We start from the raw sequence: 22136 nt of genomic DNA, 5'->3' as shown, positions 1-22136 counted from the left end.
TACCTGCCCTAAGTGCCTATCCTGGGAGGGAGGATCCCAAGTTGGGAAGAAAGTCATTCTTAGAAGAGGTGGGAGGGGATCTCAAGTCACTCCACTGCAGAAATAAAATGTCACATGACACAGCATCCTTCTATGGGAAAACTGTCCCGACTCCACTGTAATCCGCCGAGCTACCCTCGAGTCCTGTGTGTGTGTTTGACCACAAGCCTATCATGCACCTGCTTGCCGCTGCCCTGCTGAAGGTCAGATATGCCGTGTCACTCTTAGTTACTTGTCAAAGAGGGACATTAGGTGTTTACTTACAGAGAGAGCGAGAGCGAGTGAGCGACCCTGACTTTCAGGTCCCCTCTGAAGCTGGGCAGGATTGGTAGGAGACTCACCTGGCACCAGCAGTCAGGAGTCCAGATCCTTGGTCCCAGTGTTGCCACAAGCTTGCCCCGCAACCTTGAGCAAGCTGCCAGAGCCCCTTGAACCCCACATCCCTCCTCAGGGAGACGACCCTGCACTGCACACCTCAGGGACCTGCTCATTAGCTTGAATGAAGTTCAGGTGGTAGAAATGTGGAACAGACAAGTGTTGATAAGTAACCACAGGGAGCTTTCGTGCCGCAGCGTGGCCTTCTCTGTCTGCAGCTGGGAAACGAGGTCTAGGGTTTTGGGTCAGAAGAACAGCTCCGAGAGGGCCAGCGTGTGGGGCAGCAGTTCAGGTGCCACTGGGAAGCCGCAGCCCATGTCGGAGCGCCCTGTTTGCAGTCCCGCTTTACTCTCACTTGCAGCTTCCTGCTAGTGTGGGGCGGCAGGTGGCTCACGTAGTCGCGTCCCTGACACCCATATGAGAGACCCAGATTGAGTTCCCAACTCCAGCCTGGCACAGCCCTGGCTATGGCGGGCATCTGGGGAGTAAACCAGCAGATAGAGAACCTCCAACTATCTCTTTGCCTTTCAAGGAAAGAAAAAATAAGTACTTTTAAATTTTCTTTTTTTTTTTTTTTTTTTTTTTTTTGACAGGCAGAGTGGACAGTGAGAGAGAGAGACAGAGAGAAAGGTCTTCCTTTGCCGTTGGTTCACCCTCCAATGGCCGCCGCGGCCGGCGCGCTGCGGCCAGCGCACCGCGCTGATCCGATGGCAGGAGCCAGGATCCAGGTGCTTTTCCTGGTCTCCCATGGGGTGCAGGGCCCAAGCACCTGGGCCATCCTCCACTGCACTCCCTGGCCACAGCAGAGAGCTGGCCTGGAAGAGGGGCAACCGGGACAGAATCTGGCGCCCCAACCGGGACTAGAACCCGGTGTGCCGGCGCCGCTAGGCGGAGGATTAGCCTACTGAGCCACGGCGCCGGCCAAAATAAGTACTTTTATTGCTGTAAAAGATCTCTTCCTGTGGCTGTGTGTCGGCGTCACTGGGCTGTCACGCCGTCTGTCTGTCCGTCTGTCTCTCTGTCTCTCCCCACCTCTACCTTGTCTCAGCTTGGCGAGGCCAGCGCTGAGTGTTTGCACAGTGGAAGCTCAGGGCCCTTTGACTGTAGCTCTGCTCTCCTTTAATGGCTGTGGTTGACAAGATCAGACCAAGTCACAACAGCCTCCAGGTTTCTCTGAGCCTCTGGCTCCAGCCTCAGAAGGTAGAGCTTTTCTGTGGCTTATAAGTCTCAGGAGAGTATGAAAGGGGACCACATCTCAGAGCCGAGCAGCCCCAGGCTGCTGTACCCAGTCCCTGCAGGGGGCGGGCATGGGCGGCTTCAGGCCAGCCCTAACAGCACAGGTGTCCCTAACACAGCCCTGCCTGCCCGGCCGCAGCCTCAGGTGCAAATCCTGTCTCCCCATCTCCTCACTGGGTAACCTTGGGCAGGTCATGAACCCACTTTCTTGGTTAGGAAATGGAGATAATTAGGGGATGAGTTGTAAGACTCAGGTGAGGGCAGGAGCACAACACGGAGCAGTCAGCAAAACCACGGCCCACAGCCCGAATCCAGCCACCACCCGCTTCTGTACGGCCTGTGAGTGGAGGATGGATTTTTTTTTTAAAAGATTTATTATCTCTCTGTCTCTCTCACTATCCACTCTGCCTGTAAAAAAAAAAAAGTATTAATTTAATTAATTAATTAATTTATTTGAAAGTCAGAGTTACAGAGAGGGAAAGACAGAAAGATCTTCCATCTGCTGGTTCATTCTCCCAAGTGGTCGCAACAGCCGGAGCTGAGCCAGGCCCAAGCCAGAAGCTGGGAGCTTCATTCAAGTCTCCCATGTGGGTGGCAGGGCCCAAGCACTTGGGCCATCTTCTGCTGCTTTTCCCAATCTATTAACAGGGAGCTGGACTGGAAGTGGAGCATGTAGGAGCACAAACCAGTGCTATATGGGATGCCAGCATCTCAGGTAGAGGCTTAACCCACTACACACTTGATCTTAGCCAAAAGGCCGAGAAGAGATTATTAACCCACTACACTACACCAGCCCCTAAGGATGGATTTTATATTTTTAATGATGGGAGGGAAAATAAAAAAGAGCATTATTTTGTGACCTTGAAGATGACATGAAATTCAATATCTCCAGTGACCAACAATAAAGTTTTATTGGCACCATGCACTGACACAATGTGTATGGCCACTTTTGTACAACAGAGGCAAAGAGTTGAGTGGTTGAGTGTATGTGGCACAGGTCTAAGAGTGCAAACCACCAGGGTCCAAATTTCCGATCTGCCCCTTACTGCGGGACTTTGGGGAGGTCACCTAAGCTCTCTGTGCATTGGCTTCTTCCATAAAATGAGGACCACGCGGTGGCCACTTAGCCTGGCAGTCGACATGCCTGCATTCCATGCGAGAGGGCCAAGGCTCAGCATCCAGGTCCAACTCCTGGCTCAGCTCCCTACTAATGGCACTCCTGGGAGGCAGCGGTGATGGCCCACGTGGCTGGGTTGCTGTCACCCCCACGGGAGACGTGGGCTGAGTTCCAGGGCCCCATTTCAGCCCTGTCAGCCACTGGGCATTGTGGGAGTGATGCAGTAGATGGAAGCTCTGTCTCTTCATTTCTCTGTCTGCCTCTCAGATAAATACCTTAAAAAAAAAAAAAACAACCCAGATTTGTTTATTTACTTATTTGCTTTGAAAGGCAGGTACAGAGAGGCAGAGGCAGGGAAGGAGACCTTCCATTCGCTGGTGCACTTCTCAAATGGCCACAGCGGCTGGAGCTGGGCTGATTGAAAGCCAGATTCTGGGAGCCAGGAACTTGTGGGTGCAGGGGCCCAAGCACTTGGGCCATCCTCCGCTGTTTTCCTAGGCACATTAGCAGAGAGCTGAATCAGAAGTGGAGCAGCCTGGACTCCAACCAGCACCAAAAAGGGATGCTGACACTGTAGGCGGCAGCTTTACACTATGCCACAGTGCCGGCCCTTCAAATAAACACTTTTTAAATGGTGATAACAATTGCTAGAGTGGGTTGTTTTGAGAACTAAATGCATTAAAATTTATAAAACCTGTAAAGCACTGGACCAATGTCTGCACACAATATTATGTACATAAAGAAATGAGATTATGTATATGAAAATTTGAACTTTTATCTTGCGTTTTGGATTTGGAGAAGAAAGAGTGGCTTTGTCCCTGGTACTGTCCTGGGCTTTGTGTGTGTGTGTGTGTGTTTGTGTGTGTGTATTTGTAAGCCAATCGAAGGAGGACTTCAGTTATAAGATGGTGGGACGCACCAAGGGCACAGGTGCAGGGGCGTAACAGCGGGAGGGCAGAGCTGAAGTCTCAGTTCTCTCAGGAACAAACGCACCGACTACGCCAGACGATGATAACCTAGAAGGGTCTGCCCAAGTGCGGCAAGATGCGGTTCACTTTTGGGTGTTTCTGCTTTAGTTTGCTTTAGTCGTTATTTTAGAATCAAAAAGGAGAGCTGATTTCCTGTCTCCTTTTTGACCATCCCACCTTCCAGATGTTTAACTCTTAGAGTCTTGGAAAGGAGTTGGTTCTCCAGGGACGGGAGAGGAAATGGAAGGCTATCAGTGATCCGAGCAGAGACGCAACTGGGTGGCAGCCTATGTGACACCCGTGTAAATGCAAAACACAACGCTCGGCCACCAGAGTGAATGCCAGTCAGGCTGCGCTAGCAGAAGTAGAGCTTATGGGAAGAGGGAGGGGCGTCTTTGCCTTGGCTAGCACATGTGGTACTCTGGGCATTTAAGAGGGGTGTGGACGCGGCTGCGATGTCTCCAGACCCTCGCACCAGCTGCACCAGGCTCCCCCCCCCCCCCGACCTCTGACCCTTGGGAGCAGTTGGCAAAGGGCAGCAGCTCCTGGCTCCCAGGCACTCTCAGTTATACAGCACTCAGCCAACTCTTCCCTGGCCGAAGGGTGTCTGGAGGGCGCGCCCTGCCGCAGGTCAAGAATTCTACTTTATCAGCAGCCAGAAGACATGAACGCAGTCCCTAAGAGTGGAGCCTGTTTGGTGACTCCCGGGATCACCCGGCCTTGGGAGAGCCCACATTCCTTGTGATCTCAGAGACCCGGTGGCCCTGCCATATGGCCAGCCCAACTCCCCAACCTCATGTCCATTTTACCCCTTTGCACATATGTCTTGGCCTGGGCAGAGCACGCTCCAGTTTTTAAAAAACCTACTTGTTATATTGGCTGCTTTGGGTTGCAGTGGGCAGAGTGCTAACGCGGCCTGGCTCCCCCAGGAGAGGGGAGCTTCTTGACTCACGTGAGTGACATGGGTGGGGCTTCTGGCATCAGGTCCTACTGCATCCAGCCCTTCCGGGTTTCTCTATCTCTTTGTCTTAGCTTCATTCTCAGAGCAGTTTCCCCTAGGAAGTTGCAACATGGTTGCTGAGATTCCCCAGGCTCACATCTGGTAGCTGGTGGAAGCAGAACTTCTCGCCCTAAAGAATCTGAGCCCGAGGCCTAGGAATCGCCTCTCATGGGACCGAGTGCGGTTATCAGCCATCTCGGATCAGATCTGCGGCAAGAGGCATGGAATGCAGTGACGGAACAGGCCAAAGGTATACGTCCAGCGATGCAGGAAGGAGGCCTCAGAGGAGCTGGGGGCGGGGCGAGTGCTTGGCCAGCAGTGGAGATGCCAGTGAACTGTCCACACATCCCACGCCAGTGTGTGGGGTGGAGTCCCAGCTCTGGCCCCTGACTCCAGCTTCCTACTAATGTAGACCCTGGGCCGCGGCAGTGATGGCTCAAGTAGCTGGGTCCCTGCCACCCACGTGGGATACTTGGATTGAGTTCCCAGCTCCTGGCTTCAGCCGGAACTCAGACCCAGCTGTTGCAGGCATGGGGCGGGACGTGGCGGTGGGGAGCAGTTAACTGGCATCAGGAGGCTGATGGTTCCACCCGTGAAATAAACAAATGTTTTATAAAAAGAAGAAAAGCAGCTTGGGGCCCTTGAGAGTCAGCGCTGCTTACGCCATATACCTCAAGAGTAGGACAGAGCTGGTCTCCAGAGGACACACAGACTCTGTAATTAGAAGTAGGGGCCCAGGTGACGGGCAGGTAACCGCAAGTGCCCACCCCACACACACCCTTGGTCCTCCCCGCAACCCAGCGGACAGGGGGCGGGGGAGGAAAGCCAGACAGTGCCCTGGCTGTGTCGGGGGACAGGTGCCTGGTGTCCTCACGCCGCCTCCTGCTATGGGAGAGCACTGGAAGAAAGCATGAGGAGCCCTCGGGAGGAGTCTGAACTTTGAAAGTTGACCTTCTGACAAGTTGGAAAAAAAGCGGGGGGTGGACAGAGCTGGGCCCAGCATTACAGAGGAAGACCCCCAGGGCTGGAGGGGAGTAATGGGAAAGACACTACCCAACACCCTTCACCCTCTTGTTTTTATTATGTGAGAGAGAGACAAAGAGCTCCTCTCCACTGGCTCACTCTCCAATTATCTGCAACATCTGGGGCTGTGCTGGGCTGAAGTCATCCAGCAGAGTCTATACCAGCAGACGGTCCAAGCGCTTGGGCCCCTGGTGGAGTTGCTGGCTCCTGGTTTTGGCCTGGCCCAGCCCTGGCTGTTGCAGCCATTTGGGGAGTGACCCAGTGGATGGCAGACCTCTTTCTCTGTGTCTCTTTCCTTGTCACTCAAGCTTTCAAATAAGGAAATGAATAAATAAATCTTAAAAAAATTTTTTTCCTGAGAAATTCTGTCTATGGAGATGGTGCTTCAACAGATCGGAGAGGGGTGCTGCTTACTGAGGCAGAAGCACAAGTCAAACTGGTTGAAGCAAAGAAATGAGAACAGGGAAAAAGGAATCTGCTGGCATGGCTGGATCCAGGAGCTCATAACCTATCACCAGGTGTGTCTGTCTGCCCCTCCCCACCCCTCTCTCTCCCTCTCTCTCATCCCTTGTCCTGATTGGCCTGTGTGTTGGCTTCATTCTTAGCCAGAACTTCTAAGGTGACAGCTACCAGCCCAGGGCCTCAGAGAACAGAGGGCATCTCCTGCTCTTGAGTTCTGACAAAGTCCTGGGGCTGCTGCTCCGGCTGGCGTGGGCCCCTGCGCTGATCCCTCTGACTGTGGGTGGGTGGACTTCCAGGGGACCGAGCGGGGTCTCCATCCAGACCACATGAGTGGTGGAGGGGCAGGTCTGGCTCTCAGGGTGGGCCTGGGGGCTCTGCTCAGGGGAAGCAGAGTGGGTGCTGAGCAGCCCAGTGCTCCAGGGCACAGAGTCTGCATTTCTCACCAAGCCACCCAGCTGGGGATGACTGCTGAAGTCACTGCTTTTAGGCTCATAGGAGCCAGGGAGTGCCCTTCCTCCTAGGAAATCTTAAAACGGGATTGAAAAAATAAAACAGACCCCCAAATAGCAGTATGCTGGTGGAAAGGGTCATTTGAGACCTCCCACCAACCCCGAGTAACCCCGAAGGCACCTGGGGGGTCCCTGGGGCCCCCCTGGTGTCTCACTGCTCTCCCAGGACCCTCTGCTCTGACTCTCCAACCTTGCATTTGGTGCAGTGGGCAGGGGTGGGAGCTCAGAGCTACCTGGTGCTGTCCCCTCCTCTGGTCCCCACCCCCATCTCAAAAGCTGGTCCCGGCTGGCTCAGCAGGTGCATCAGGCCTGCCACATTGGATGCTTCTGGCTTTGAAAGCCCATCCTGGCCCGAGGCCAAATGGGCTCTGCAGAGCCGTGGGAGCCCAGAGGCTGCGTGGGCGTCGCTGACGCTCCTGTCTGCCAGTGACGGTGACGGTGACGGAGGGGCCGCGCTGCATCCGTCGCAGTGGAGGGAGAGGCCGTGGGGACACGGCGGCTGGGGAGAGCCGGTGGAGGATGAAGTCCATTTCACACTTTATTAGTCAGTGCAGGGCCAACTGAGGCCATCCTGAGGCTGGGCTCAGGCCCCGACTCTCCCGCCTCCTTCCCCCAGCAGCAAAGGCGTCTCCAGCCGCCTGAAACATTTCTTAGGGAGACAGCCATGCTGCTTTCTGTTCAGAACCCACAGCATCCAAACAAGGAGCTGGGGTCCCCGTTCTGCAAGAGAGTGCTACAGCCAAGAGGTGAGCAAATGGCTGGGGGTGGAGCTTGCCGTGTGCTCTTGGTTCGTTTGTCCATCATCTGTTCAGGGGACACGCTGAAGCCTCCTCTGGGCCGGCAAACTCAGCTGGATGCTAAGTTAAAATAATCATAACAATGCACTCTCCTTCATGCATTCGGGAGCTTTCTAGTGAGCACCCACCACATATCACACACGGTGCTAGGCAGACACAGCTCCTGCCCCAGGAGCTGACTCAGTGGGAGAACCTCAAGCAAAAAGGCAATTTCAACACGAGACGGGGGAGAAAGAGACAAGCAGAGGAGCACACAGGAAGAGCACCTACACCAAGCAAGGAAGGCTTCCTGGAGGAAGACACTGAAAGGATGGCTTAGCAGGGGAGGGACAGGGTAGGGAAGGGTGCTCCACCCAGAGGGAAGAGTGTGGCCAGAGGGAATCACGTAAGAGTCAGCTCAGCCAGAGTGCAGCAGTGAGGAGAAGAGAAAAACAGGGGTTAGACCACAAAGCCACGGTCAAAGCCCTGGGAGGAGTGACGGGCTGAGGTCTGTGTGTCTGTGAGCTGACCCTGGTGGTGGCCTTGTGAGGACAGGAGGCGAGATTGCAGAGTCCTCCAGAGGCTACTGTGGGTGGCAGGGAAGTGCCCACGGAACCCCAACTGGGGGTGCTCATCAGCAGTGGGGGGGCCACGTGGGTGCTCTGGGGGATGCCATTCACATTCTGTGGGGGCTCCCTGGAGGTCAGCTGGGAGCAGTGGGTGGAGACTGGACTTCCATCAACCTGGTTTCATCACCTGCTCTGTTCTTAGTTCCCAGGTGGCCAGCCCCGGGCCACGGTGCTCCTTCTCAGATGGGACTCACAGCACCCATCTAGAGGGACAAGGGGATGGGAATGTGCCCAGGAGCCTGTAAGGGCCGCGAGCGGAGTGCTGAGAGGCAGGGGAGCACCCTGACGCAACCCAGTTGCTCCCCAACTTCATTAGATCGACACAGGCACAGACTGGGGCTCTCTCTGGCCTTTCTGGTCACATGATTTCTTGGAACCTGTCTTCTCTACAAAATGGGGTCACAATACCCACCTGACAGGGCTGTGGGGGAGACTGTGTGATGTGTGTAAGGTGCTTAGCACCACACCTGGTACACAGTGTAGAGTCAAAATCAAAATGGAGGGAGTGTGGCTAAAAGCTAATTGCAGACCTCTGCTTCTGCACATATTAGCTTTGTTTGCTAATGGCTAAGCATGTCTCTTGTGAAACTATGTGGGCCCAGATTCCCAGGAACTATATTGACCAAAATGTGTCCTTCACAGTTATCTTACAACCATATCTTGGATCTGTTATTGGGTTTGTTATTGTTAACTGTTATCTTACAGTCATATTCTGTTTTTTTTTTTTTTTTTTTTTTTTTTTTTTTTTTATTGTTCAGTGCATACCAGGGGTCCAGTTCAAAATCGTGGACAGAATACTATAAAAAGCTGTGTAACCCGCTGTGGGGGGCCACACTCTGGTAAGGAGTGTCGGTCCCAATCAGTTGCCTTGCCTCTCATTTGCCTCTCATTTTCAATAAAACTCACGTGTGACTGTCACTGGTTTTTGTAATACTCTATTTTAGCTGATAAGTGGATGCAACACACAGTAGGTGTTAAATACTCACTGGCATTCTCATTCGTATATTCCAGTCTCACCGTCCTCCACCAAGGTAAGCCGAGCAGTGGTTTTGTGCCAGATCCTGGGCTGGGTGTCAGAGACAGGGGCAGAAAACAATGGAAATCTCTGCAAATACTTCAAGTGTTTCCTCCATCTAGTCACTTGGTGTGTGTGTGTCTCAGTTAATCCCCCTACCAACTCTAGCACACAGCTTCTGTTATCAGCTCCACTTTTTTTTTCTTATTAAAGGTTTATTTATTTATTTATTCGAAAGGCAGAGAGCTACAGAGAGGTAGAGGCAGAGAGAGATCTTCCATCCACTGGTTCATTTCCCAGATGGCTGCAATGGCCGGAGCTGGGCCCATCCGAAGCCAGGAGCCAGGAGCATCTTCCAGGTCTCCCACGTAAGTGCAGGGGTGCAAGGCCTTGACCTATCTTCCACTGCCCTCCCAGGCCATAGCAGAGAGTGGGACTGGAAGTGGAGCAGCCAGGACTCAAACCAGTGCCCATATGGGATGCCGGCACTGCAGGCAACGGGTTCACCCACCACGCTCAGCGCCAACCCCACCAGCTCCACTTTACACAGGAGGAAGTTGAGGCTCAAAGAAGGAAAAAGAAGGTTCTCAAAGCCATGCCATGGCTAAGAGAAAGTTGGAGCCATGCCAGTCTGCCTCCTGGGGTCTGGGCCCTGCAGCATGGTCTCAAGCATCCTCCTGCGGGCCCTCTCTGCCCACGGCACCCGGGACCTCCTTGGCCATGACAGTGACCTCACGGTCAAAGCGCTCCAGATAAGTCTGACCCCAGCGCTGCCAGCCAGTGTCTCTGACCTTGAGCACCTTGTTTAAATCCTGTGTCCCTTGGTTCTTCCCCCATGGAAGACGTGACAGTAGCATCCTCACGGGATCACAGCACTTGGGCTGGAGCCTGGCACACACAATGTCGGCTTTCATTTTTAAGCAAAAGGGAAATTTATTGGTGCCCATAAACAAATGAGATAAGACAGGGCGGAGCTGGCCCTGGGTCACTGGACTGTGGGACGCAGAACACGATCAGAGGTGACCGTAGCTCTACCTGTCACTCCTTCTCTGTCTTGCTCTGTGACCTTCGCATTCTCTCCGTCTTTCAGTCTCTCTGACTTGGTCTTCACTCCACACCCACCCCTTCTCTTGAGCTGCCTCCCCTCCTCCCTGCATGTCACCTTCTCAGTCCCTTTCACCGCCTGGTGCTCTTTAGCTTGTCCCCTCACCTCCGCCCTGCTGACTATGTCACCTTCTCTCTCCTCTCCTCTTCATATGGTAGCTTCATTCTCTGTGAGTTTCCAAGATGCACAGGTGGCCACAAGTAGGGCTGCCACACAAAATACATGCCACCTAGTTCAATTTCAACTTCAGATAAATAAATTATTCACATAAGCATGTGAGAAATCATTTGAATTTAGTATTTTTTTTTTTTTGACAGGCAGAGTTAGAGAGAGAGAGAGAAAGAGAGAGAGAAAGGTCTTCCTTTGCCGTTGGTTCACCCCCCAAGTGGCCGCTACGGCTGGTATGTTGTAGCTGGCGCGCTACAGCGATCCGAAGCCAGGAGCTAGGTGCTTCCTACTGGTCTCCCATGCGGGTGCAGGGCCCAAGCACTTGGGCCATCCTCTGCTGCACTCCCGGGCCACAGCAGAGAGCTGGACTGGAAGAGAAGCAACCGGGACAGAATCCGGCGCCCTGACTGGGACTAGAACCCAGGGTGCCGGCGCTGCAGGCGGAGGATTAGCCTAGTGAGCCGCGGCACCAGCCTGAATTTAGTATTGAATAAGATGTTTAAAATTCCCTAACTTTAAGGAGTTTACTATTTTTTTGTTTTAATTAAGATTTTTTTTATTTTTCATCTATTCATTAGAGAGAGAGAGAGAGAGAGGGAGGGAGGGAGGGAGGGAGGGAGGGAGGGAGGGAGAGAGGGAGAGAGGGAGAGAGGGAGAGAGAGAGAGAGAGAACGTGCACGCTCCTGTCTGCTGGTTCACTCCCCAAAGGCCCAAAATGACTAGGGGCTAGGCTCAGCCTCAGCCAGGAGCCTAGAACTCAGTCCAAATCTCCCACATGGGTGAAAGGAACCTGATTTCTTTTCATTTATTTTCTTAAGATTAATTTTATTTATTTGAAAGGCAGAATTACAGAGAGAGAGGAAGAGGTCTTCCATCCTCTGATTCACTCCCCAAATGGCTGCAATGGCCAGGGCTGGGCCAGGCTGAAGCCAGGAGCCAGGAGCTTCATTCAGGTCTCCCACATGGGTGAAGGGGCCCAAGCAGTTGGGCCAGCCTCCACTGTTTTCCCAGGTGCATTAGCACAAACTGGATCAGAAGTGGAGCAGCTGGGACTGGAACTGGCGCCTGTATGGGACACTGGCATTGCAGGCAGTGCCACAACACAGACCCTCTGATTTCGTTCTTTTATTTGACAGGTAGAGTTATAGACAGTGAGAGAGAGACAGAGAGAAAGGTCTTCCTTTCGTTGGTTCACTCCCCCAACGGCCGCTACGGCTGGCGCTGCGCTGATCCGAAGCCAGGAGCCAGGTGCTTCCTCCTGGTCTCCCATGCGGGTGCAGAGGCCCAAGCACTTGGGCCATCCTCCACTGCACTCCTGGGCCACAGCAGAGAGCTGGACTGGAAGAGGAGCAACCGGGACTAGTACCCAGCGCCCCAACCAGGACTAGAGCCCGGGGTGCCGGCGCCACAGGTTAGCCAAGTGAGCCACGGCACCAGCCTCTTTCTGTTTTTTAAAAACATTTATTTCGGGGCTGGTGTTGTGGCATAACAGGAAAAGTCACTGCCTGCAATGCTGGTATCCCATACAGACACTGATGCCAGTCCCGGCTGCTCTGCTTCCGATCCAGCTCCCTGCTAATGCTCCTGGGAAAGCAATGGAGGGTGGCTCAAGTGCTTGGGCCCCTGCACCCACATGGGAGACCTGGAGAAAGCTCCTGGTTCTTGGTTTCAGTCTGGCCCACCCCCAGCTATTGTGGCTATTTGGGGAGTGAGCTAGCAGATGGAAGATCTGTCTGTCTCTCTCCTTTCTCTAACTTTGCCTTTTAAATAAATAAATCTTTTTAAAAAATAAAAGAAAGAAGGAAGGAAGGGAAGAAAAGGGAGGTACACACCTTTGAATTCCTGGCCTGGGAGAGGGTGAAGGGGGGAAGGGGATGGGTATGGAGACTTCTAGTTGTGTGTGACATGTGTGCCATGGCTTTGCAGGGGTGGGGTGGTGGTGGGGGGAAGGTGAAAAGAGTTGAGAGGAAAGCACTAGAAATGTGAAAAGAAAATTTAAAAACCATCACTGGGGTGAAGGAGGGGGCTGCCCTTGGCCAAGGCTGTCCCATCTGCAGCTGGGGAGAGCTCTGGACAGGCCCAAGCTGATCAAGATGGCCCCATCTCCTGGGTCAAGAGCATCTGAGGACAAGGCTGCTGTCCCGGGCCCTGGAGAATGACTTTTGGCCTCTGCCACCTGCACCTGCTCTCAGGTTTGGAAGAGCTCAAGGCACCCATGGGGTACTTTCCTGAGCGGCCAGTGGGGAAGGGTTGGGGCCACAGGGATCAGGGGAAAGGCTGATGGCACAGCAAACAGCAGCCCAGGGAAAAGAAAACCCAGGCGTGGGGCTACTGCCCGCACCAGTCGGGAGGAATCCTGGGGAGGTGGGAGGGACCAGCACCCACCTGTGTCACCCAGGATCAATGATTTATTAAGCACCACAAAGACCAGATCCAGGGCCTCTGCTCCCAGATCCCATTTCACAACCCTCTGAGCTAGGACTCCTTCCTGGTCTATCCACAAAGAGGAAGGGGAGGTTTTTGAGAGATTAAGTAACCAGGCTGGTGAGTGTGGGCTCAGGATCTGAACTCAGGCATGTCTCATGGGAAATCTGGGCTCCTGACCACCTCTTTACCCCTGAGTCCGGCCCCTAATTCCAACTCTGAGGACAGGCCCGTGCTCCGGTGGGAAGGGTCTGAGTGGCAGCCCCAGCACCCGGTAGGAAGTCCCTCATGCTCACAGCAGGACCCTAACCTCGTGCCCAGTTCTCAGTCATGCCTCTTCCCATGATCTCTGTACCTGTAATGGGCCTGAGTCCCCAGAGCCTTGCACTTGAACCCCAACCCAAAGAGAAGAACCCTGCTGCCCACTCTCTGACCTGGCTTCACCTTCTGTTCTGCCTGGCCACTAAAAATGGCTTGGCCCCAAGTGCCCACTGGACACCTGCTGCCTCCCCTGGCATCCTTAGGGGTGTGGCCTGGGATCCCTGAGCCCTCCTTCACCTGACCTGACCCTCTTCTAGCCCTGGCCACTGGCCCTGTCCCAGGGGACAGGCCGGGAGCTCAATCTCAAGGGCTTGTCCTGTGAAACGCTTCCAGAATGAGGCCCTCCCTGGCTGGCTGCCTGACAGGTTTGTATCTGAATTGTGTTTAGCTTGCAGCTCTTAGGGCTTCCTATGTGCCAGGCCCTGGATTCCCTCACATGACCTCAAACAGCCCTGGAAAGAGCCCACAGAAGCTGCCATTAGCACTGGTCAGGTCTGCACCACAGGCTCTGCTGCTGGCGCGGCAGCCCTGAGGCCCCATGTCAGGACAGGCAGCCTGGGGGTGGCCATTTTGTCTATGGCTAGTTTTGTCTAGTGCATCCCCTATGGGCGTGCCTAGGCTTGGCTCCTGGTACTGCTCCTGACTCCAACTTCCTGCTAAGGCAGACCCTGGGAGGCAGTGGTGATGGCCCCATGATGGGCTCCAGAAGCCCATGTGGGAGACCTGGACCCGCTGCGGGTGAATATTTTGGGAGTGAGCTGTGGATGGGGTCTCTCTCTCTCTCATAAATAAATACTATTTTTACAAAGACAAGCAGCCTCTTCCCTGGCCAGAAGCCCCACCCTATTCCCCATCTCTTACACCTGTGGCTTGCTGCCCTCCCGAGTCAGGGCCAGACACTGATGCTGCTCAGACACCATGGCTGGAAGACCATGTCCCCCTCCCCACTCTCCTAATCTAGTCCTGGGTGCTGCATCAGCCACCACTCCAAACAAAGGCTGTAATGCGCATATGGAACAGAAGGATTCAACAGAGGGAGTAGGTTACATGGGGGCAAAGAAGATTCCAGAAGGACTCCAGAAACTAACAACAGCAAAAAAACATGACAAGCCCTGGGCTGGAGGGACACAGGAAGAGGTAGCGGGACTGGAGTCCAAGATTTGGGGCTGCCTGATGGAAACAGCACTGCCAGGCCCGCACCGTAAGGGAAGGGGGCTGGGGCCGCGGAGGAGAGATGCTGCCAGAAGCAGAGGGGCAAATACCTTGGCTTCTCACGCCAAGGACCAAACCCAGCAGGGAAGCTGAGGGTAAAGGAGCATGGGCGGAGCAGTTCTCTGCAGTACGGAATGACGGGCAGGGCAAGAAGCCCCTCTGGAGGCTGGAGCTGCTGGAGAGGGGTGGCCGCAGCTCCTTCGCTCCCCTGGCCCAACCTGCCTGGGGTCCGTCTGGCCCAAATCTGCAGCTTCTGTTAAAGCATGGTTTCCATTGACAGGCCCCGGGGATGCTGAGATTCCTGAGCGTTGATGATGAGCAGGTGGGCCTGAGACGGGGAACCCCCAAAGCACCCCGAGACCCCGAGATGGCAAACCTGGGCCCCTTTCTTGCACTCTCTGATCTTTTATTAGAGATTCCCTCCGGCAGAGGAACTGGGGGCCCACAGCTGCTGGTTCCCCTGGGAAGGGCCCTGGGCCCTGTGTGCTGGATTCTAGCCTCACTTTCTCCAAACTTTAGCCTTGTCTGGATGCACTGGGCAGCGGCAAGCTTGACAGCCAGAGAGAGGCGGGGGCGCCTGTGCCCATGAGCACCCGCACCAGCCTGGCAGCACCAGGGACGGGAGCCAAAGGAAGGCCCAGGAATGCCTTTGGGGTGCAACAGCAGCCCAAGGGTGAGCATCTGCATCCAGCCCAGACAAGTCCTCCAGAACCAAGACAGAGGCCTCCTACTCAGGAGCATGACGAGCCCACACCGGGAGGCAGACAGGCTCTGCACACCTTCCTCCAAGTCACATGTGCCTCTGAAGTCCCCATAGCAATGACTGTGTTCACTGAGCACTAGTGAGCCAGGTGCTGGGCTAAGTGCTGCATGTTAGTATCATTAAAGGCTCATGACAACCTGTGGGAGGACACGAGTACCATGGGGGCCCTCACTGGTAGGTCAGGAAATAAAACCAAGAAGACAACAATAGCGACAATAACCAGAAAGGAAATGACGCTTCCCAGAGATCTAGGAGGGGAAAGTAACACCTGATGAAGTAAAGAGTAGGGGAGGCCACATCAAGGCACTTCATAGGAAACACCAAGACAAGAAACCAGGTCTTCGGGGAAGATTCCCCACCCAGGACGGACAACTCATGTTCAGGCAGACAGAAGGCCTGCTGAGGGCCACCCAACTTCCACACCGAAGATTCCACATTTTAAAAAGCCCGGGGTGCCAGTGCTGTGGTGCAGTGGGTTAAAGCCCTGGCCTGAAGTGCCGGCATCCCAATTGGGTGCTGGTTCTAGTCCCAGCTTCTCCTCTTCTGATCCAGCTCTCTGCTATATCCTGGGATAGCAGTGGAAGGTGGCCCAAGTCCTTGGGCCCCTGCACCTACACAGGAGACCTGGAAGAAGCTCCTGGCTCCTGGCTTCTGATCAGTGCAGCTCTGGCTGTTGCGGCCATCTGGGAAATGAACCAGCAGATGGAAGACCTCTCTTTCTGTCTCTACCTCTCTCTGTAACTCTTTCAAATAAATAAAATAAATCTTTAAAAATAAATAAGTAAATAATAATAATAAAAAAAACCCAGGGGCCCAGTGCTGTGGTACAGTGGGTTAATCCTCCACCTGCAGTGTCAGCATCCTGTGTGGGTGCAAGTTTGAGTCCGGCTGCTCTACTTCCTATGTAGCCCTCTGCTATGGCCTAGCAGGGCAGTGGAGGATGGCCCAAGTCCTTGGGCCCCTCACCCACATGAAAGACCCAGAGGCAGCTCCTGGCTCTTGGCTTCGGATTGGCGCAGCTCCAGCCATTGCAGCCATTTGGGGAGTGAACCAATAGAAGGAAGACCTCTGTCTCTCCCTTTCACTGTTTGTAACTCTACCTCTCAAATAAATAAATGAAACCTTAAAAAAAAAAAAAAAAAGTCCAGTAACAAACAAGTAAGGATCCAGGATTCTGGCTTTTCTCAAAAAATGAGAATGTTGGGGACCACTGGAACCCCTTCTGATGTGTCCACTGCTGGTTACAGCCCAGAAGCTGCAGCTTTCTGAACTGAGGGTGCAGGCTCCAGTCTTGGCCCCTCCTCTCACTGCACAGCCTGCCTTCAGTTTGCCACCAGAGGTGCCTGCTGACTGGAAGATCCTTGCTGCCCCCTGGTGGCCACAGTTCACGTGTTCCCTCAATACACATCAGTGATACTCCTGACGCCACCCGCGACCATTCTCATTTATTCCTTTTACCAATTTTGCCTTTATTCTTTTTATTGTTTTACAGAAGAGAAAACAGAAAACCTAAGTTCTGGAATACTGAGGGGCCGGCTCTGTGGCATAGTAGGTTAAGCCTCTGCCTGCAGCACCGGCATCTCATAGAGGCGGCAGCCTGAGTCCCAGCTGCTCCACTTCCAGTACAGCCCCCAGCTAATGTGCCTGGGAAAGCAGCGGAAGAGGGCCCAAGTGCTTGGGCCCCTGCACCCATGTAGGAGAGCTGAAGAAGCTCCTGGTTCCTGGCTTCAGATTGGCCCAGCTCCAGCCACTGCAGCCATTTGGGGTGTGAACCAGCAGATGGAAGATCAATATATATCTCTCTCTCTCCCCTCCCCCTTCTCTCTCATATCTCTTCCTTTCAAATAAATAAACATATAAATCTTTTTAAAAATCACTGACAAAGCAAACAGATGAGCAAGTTTCAGTTACTAGGTTGATCAGGAGCTGCGGCCTGGAGCAGCACCCACTTCCCTCACCCCTAGTCCAGGGTGTTTGAAGCTTTTCCCTGCCATGACAGACGCTGAAATGATCCTCCACATTAGATGTGAGGTCCCAGCTGGGCTTTCGGGGCTGAGGGGGGGCAGGGCAGGCCACGGCCCCCACCACACTCCTTGTACACAGAAGCCAGGATAAGTACATTGCTGCTTCCATAGAGTCAGATCAGCCCTGGACTCTGGTTCTCTCTCTCTCTGAGTCATTTATTTTGGGCTCATGTTGTGGTACAGCAGGTAAAGCCACCACCTGCAGTGATAGCATCCCATATGGGCATCAGTTCAAGACCCAACTGCTCCACTTCTGATCCAGCTCCCTGCTAATGCACCTGGGAAAACAGCAAAGGATGGCCCAGGTGCTTGGACCCCTTCTACCCACATGGGAGACCCCTAAGAAGCTCCTGGCTTCAGACTGGCCCAGGTCCAGCTGTTGCAATCATTAGGGGACTGAATGAGTGGATGGAAAATATTTCTGTCTCTCTGTCTCTCCTCTCTGTAAACTCAGCCTTTCAAGAAAATAATTAAATCTTTTAAAAAAGTCATTTATTTAAAATGCAGAGTGACAGAAAGAGGGAGCAACAGAAAAAGAGAGAGAGAAGAGGTATCTTCCATCTGTTTGCTCCCCAAATGGACACAACAGCCAGGGTTGGGCCAGGCCGAAGCCAGGAGCCAAGACCCCCTTTCAGGTCTCCCACGTGGGTGCAGGGCCATTCTCTGCTGTTTTCCCGGGCACATCAGCAGGGAGCAGGATGAGAAGTGGAGCATCCAGGAATGACTCTCACAGACACTCTCCTATGGGAGGCCAGCATCCCAGGCAGTGGCTTCATCTGCTGCACCATGTCAGTAGGGACATCCGGCTTTCCAAGGCCAAGCGCAGGGCACTTTCCATGCACCATGCAGGCTGCCTCTCGGGCTCTGAGGAAGCCTCTCTTTGCTTTCTCATTTCTAATCCCCCTTGCCTTGGTCTGTTTCTCTTTGCTGTAACAGAATACTCGAGAGTGCAGCATTTATAAAGAAAGCAGCTTGTTTAGGTTTATGGTTCTGGAGGCTGTCTCTGGTGAGGGCCCCTAGCTACCATATTAACATGGTGTGAGTCGGACGGGGAAGCAGGCACACGCAGAAGGGAGCTGGACTCCCACCATGGCTGACTTCATTCCCAAGTAAAGGCATTAATCCACCTGTGAGGTTTCCAAGCCTGTGAGCTACATGCCTCCCACTAGGCCCCAGATCCCAACACTGCAGACTTGAAGAACTAAGGTTCCAACACTGAACTTTTGGGGGACCCAAACTACAGCACAGCTTATCCCACAAGGCCCAGCATCTGCTCCACCTTCTCCAGGAAGCCTTCCGTGTTCACCACAGCCCTCCCAAACCTCTCCATTGTCTGAGCACCTGTCGGTCTAGTCCACAGCACGTCTCTGGGGCCAGGGCATCCTCTCCCCAGTGGGTCAGAAACTTGTACATCTCGTCTCTGCCAGCTGATGGCAGAACTCTGGGGCTCCCACCCCATGTGATGTTTATCTGAGCGACGCGCACCACCCATCTGTTACTTGGGGCCCGGGCAAAGGCAGGGCAAGCTTCTGGGATGAATCTGAACTTCCTGCCCCCACAGAGTGTGTGGTCACTTGGAGCACCAGGCACATAGCCAGAGCCCAGGGCTGCTAAAATACAACCCTGGGCACTACCCCCTCTCTGTTTCAGACCCTCCAGGAGCTCCTCCCCACCTGCCTCGAAATAACCAATGAACACCTTTACCACACTGAGCCTGCTGCCCCGCCCGCACCCCTACAGAATCCCATGTCCCAGGCCCGCAGTACTTCGGTTCCCTGACGTGCCATGTTCACTGCCACCTCTGGGGCCTGGCAGGTCCTCTTGGTCACCTTTACCTAACCCCAGTCCCCCACCGGGCCCCAGCTCTGATCTCACTTCTGGGACTCAGAGTCCGAGCCTGGCCCCTGGGACTGCCCTGGCCAGCCCTGCCACGCACACTGTAGGTACGGGACTGCTGGCTTGTCTGCCTCCCTCTCCAGTCAGGGCCTCATCTGACCGCTTGCTGTACCTGAGCAGCCCAGTTCAATTTGAAGAGGCATCGAGAGTGAGCAGGAGACATTTATTACGTCAACATGAATGGACAAGACGCTATTTCCTTGCACTGCGAGTGTCGGGAAACAATGGAGCTGGCTTGCCAGTGATCGCAGACGCACGGATTGCGGAGACACGCTCATCTGCAGCCCTTTATTCTCAGCTGCTCACATCAGCACTCATTGAGCTGGCGTTTGTCACATTAACCAAGAATTCACTCATCTGCCCTTTGAAACTGTAACTCTTGCCCTCATATCCCAAACTGAGCAAGGGCTGGACGGTTAGAGGGTCTCACTCCCACGGCAGAAGAGCAAGGGATACGCTTGTGAATCAGTCTTCGATGGAAAGTCTTGTTCAGTTCACAGGCAGCTATTTTAGCAAGTTTGGGATGTGGCAGCCCAGCGGAGAAATAAATAAGACACAGTGCAATGGTTCTAGGCGTGGGGGGGAGGGGGGAAGGCACATTGCAGAGTCCCCTGAAGAAAATGCAGACCACGTGCCGTCCTCTCACTCTTCAGTGACTTTCAATCTTATCCCTGGTCTACGAGAAACCAAAACCCACATGCTGCTGAATACATCTTATTTTCCCTCCACAAGATAGACGTGATTCCAAGAACATTCCATTTTTCTCCCTATGCCTACAAGAACATCCAATTTTGTTCAGGTCCCTTTTAATGGCACTTAATAAAAATACATTCTGGGACCTGACAGAACAGGCTGTCCTATCTCAGACTGCCTCTAAGGCTACCCTGCTTGGAATGGCCAGGTCGACAAGGCTCACCCAGAACACATTCTTCCCAACAGCTCATAGCCATTGCTGACCCCAGGGCTGTCTGTCCCCAGCACTGGCTGGACCTTGGAAGCACCCAGGAAACTCCCCGAATCCCCCCCCACCTCCTGGGGCCCAGGCTGCACCCCTGTTCAATCAGATCAGGGCCTGGCGGGGATCCTGGCTTCCTGTACTGCTTCCCGCTGCCCAGCGAGCAGCCACAGTGGGGAGCCCTGAGCTTGGGTCCCAGCTGAGCAACCCATGAGTAAACTTCCCATTCTACTACCTGCTCCTCAGTGTTGACTATTTTTATCAGAAATCTGAGAAGGAAAAAGAAAGTAAAATGCGTCAAGAGCATCTCGTCAAATGGGCGTGGTGCTGTGGCGGGGGCGTGGTGGGGACAAGCTGCTGGCATGTCACGCAGTCCCTGCTTTAACAGGCTGAGAGGCGGGCAGCTGCGACTGATCTGGGCACCTACAGATTTCTTAAAGGCTCTTCCAAACCCAGGGCTGACGGCACTAGGTACTCTAGTTACAGCACGGGGTGTTCTTAGGAAATAAATCTAAGATACCACCTGCTTAAACACATTCTAACTCAAGCACTTCCAAACTCTCTAAGTCATAGAGCAGTCACAATGCCTCACTTTCCCCCATCTATGAATCTTGCCCTCTATCTCAGCCCACAACAGCCAAGAGGGGACTAGGCAGCAGAGACTGTACCCAACATAGCCGCCAGGGGTCGTCTTCCTGGAACAGGAACTGTTTGAGGGTAATTGAGAGATGGCTTTCCAAGTTCAAGGGATTGGCTACCCAGAATGCAGTACTGAGAATGACTCCAAAGAGATCCCAGGGCAATGGGAAAAGACTCCAAACGGTGACAATGCCTACTGCCTTGGGGTGGGCATGGGGCCAGACAGCAGGGAGCTTCCACTCGCCAGCCTGGCCAGCTGGGGCCACTGGCGTTGCTGTCATACTTCACAGGTTGCAAGGGCCTCCACATCCTTAGCCTCACTTTATTCTCCTGTGAGGCAGGGCTTCCTGGATGGGAAAACACTGGTTGTCTCCTGTGTCTCGGGTCCCACAGCCAGCTGATGTCACATGCCTCGAGGCCCTCAGAGACAACCTGAAACTACGGTGGATCCCCTTGGCTCTCCTCCCCAGAAACAGGGAAACGGCCATGATCCAACCTCCCCCAACCACCAGGCCCACCCCAGCCTACTCAGGTTCCTGTCTGCTTTGCATGGCACTTTGTCCCCTGGTGCACCTGACATGCTGTCAAAAGTCCCCTCTTCCTGGGAACTGTCTCTGAACTTGCCCACACACATTCCAGAACTGTGACTTGGTCACTCCCACTCGCAGGCACAGCCAAGAGTCTCCTGGGAACCTGTGCACAGCTCAGACAAACCCATAGGTCCCTGGCCTGAGAGGGCTCCATGTGGTTTACTGCCCAAAACCCCGTGGCCCAAGTCAGGGAATCAGTGACTGCCAGCCATGGTGTCTCCTGATGCCACTTACAGGCAGTGAATGGTCAGGCCAGGCAGTTCTGCAAACACCCAGCACACAGGTAACATCCACCTGGGTAAGCACTCCCATGGGCAGGCCCTGACAGAAGCATGGGGGAGACTGGCCAGTGAGCTGTGGCCTGCTGTCCAGGGTGTGTGACCCAGCATGGGATGGTTTCCCTGAGCAGACAAAACGAGTGGTCCTGCCTTAAGCCTTTGTGGCCCACCCACCTGTTCTGGCTGCCTTCCAGGTGTCCTTCCCTGACACAGGCCTGGTCTTCCCTTCTACTCCTGCCCTTTTTTGCCTCTCTTCCCTCCAAGGTCACAGCCTCTATTCCCATCTCCTCCTCTGGCAACATGGGCTCCACGGAGAATACCCTAAGAGGGCAGACTCCAGCCCCATGGAGCTGGGCTTGGGGCCCTGGCCAGGAAGCTGGAAGGCACATATCCTCTGTGTCCGTTCACCTCTACCAGGCTCCACTCTGGGTTCCCCTTCTTGTCCTGAGCCTCCAGGACAGTCACGGGCTGGCCGGCCTGCAGGCTGACTTCGTGGTGGCTCCGGGCCACAAAGGGGTAAGCAGCGACCACCTGAAACACACGGGAACGACACAGAGGGAGGACAGAGAGACTGAGTCCAAAGAGGCAGTTCACGTCATTCCACACGACGCT

General features: G+C 54.0%; 1 protein-coding gene across 6 annotated transcripts in view; it reads right to left on the bottom strand.

The window, feature by feature from the left end:
- Nucleotides 1-19206: 19206 nt before the first annotated feature.
- The window catches only part of ARHGEF37 (Rho guanine nucleotide exchange factor 37), a 55911-nt gene continuing 52981 nt past the window's right edge, over nucleotides 19207-22136 (bottom strand). For all 6 annotated transcript variants that reach the window (XM_008255241.4, XM_008255244.4, XM_070076297.1 and 3 more), the window contains one exon: nucleotides 19207-22055. In XM_008255241.4, coding sequence (XP_008253463.2) covers nucleotides 21846-22055 — 210 coding nt within the window. In that variant the 3' untranslated portion in view covers nucleotides 19207-21845. The remainder of the gene's footprint in view (nucleotides 22056-22136) is intronic.

This window comes from Oryctolagus cuniculus, chromosome 6, assembly GCF_964237555.1.
Source record: "Oryctolagus cuniculus chromosome 6, mOryCun1.1, whole genome shotgun sequence".
Classification (NCBI taxonomy): domain Eukaryota; kingdom Metazoa; phylum Chordata; class Mammalia; order Lagomorpha; family Leporidae; genus Oryctolagus; species Oryctolagus cuniculus.
Note: the sequence above shows the minus strand (reverse complement) of the source record. Positions and strands in the feature narration are given on the sequence as shown.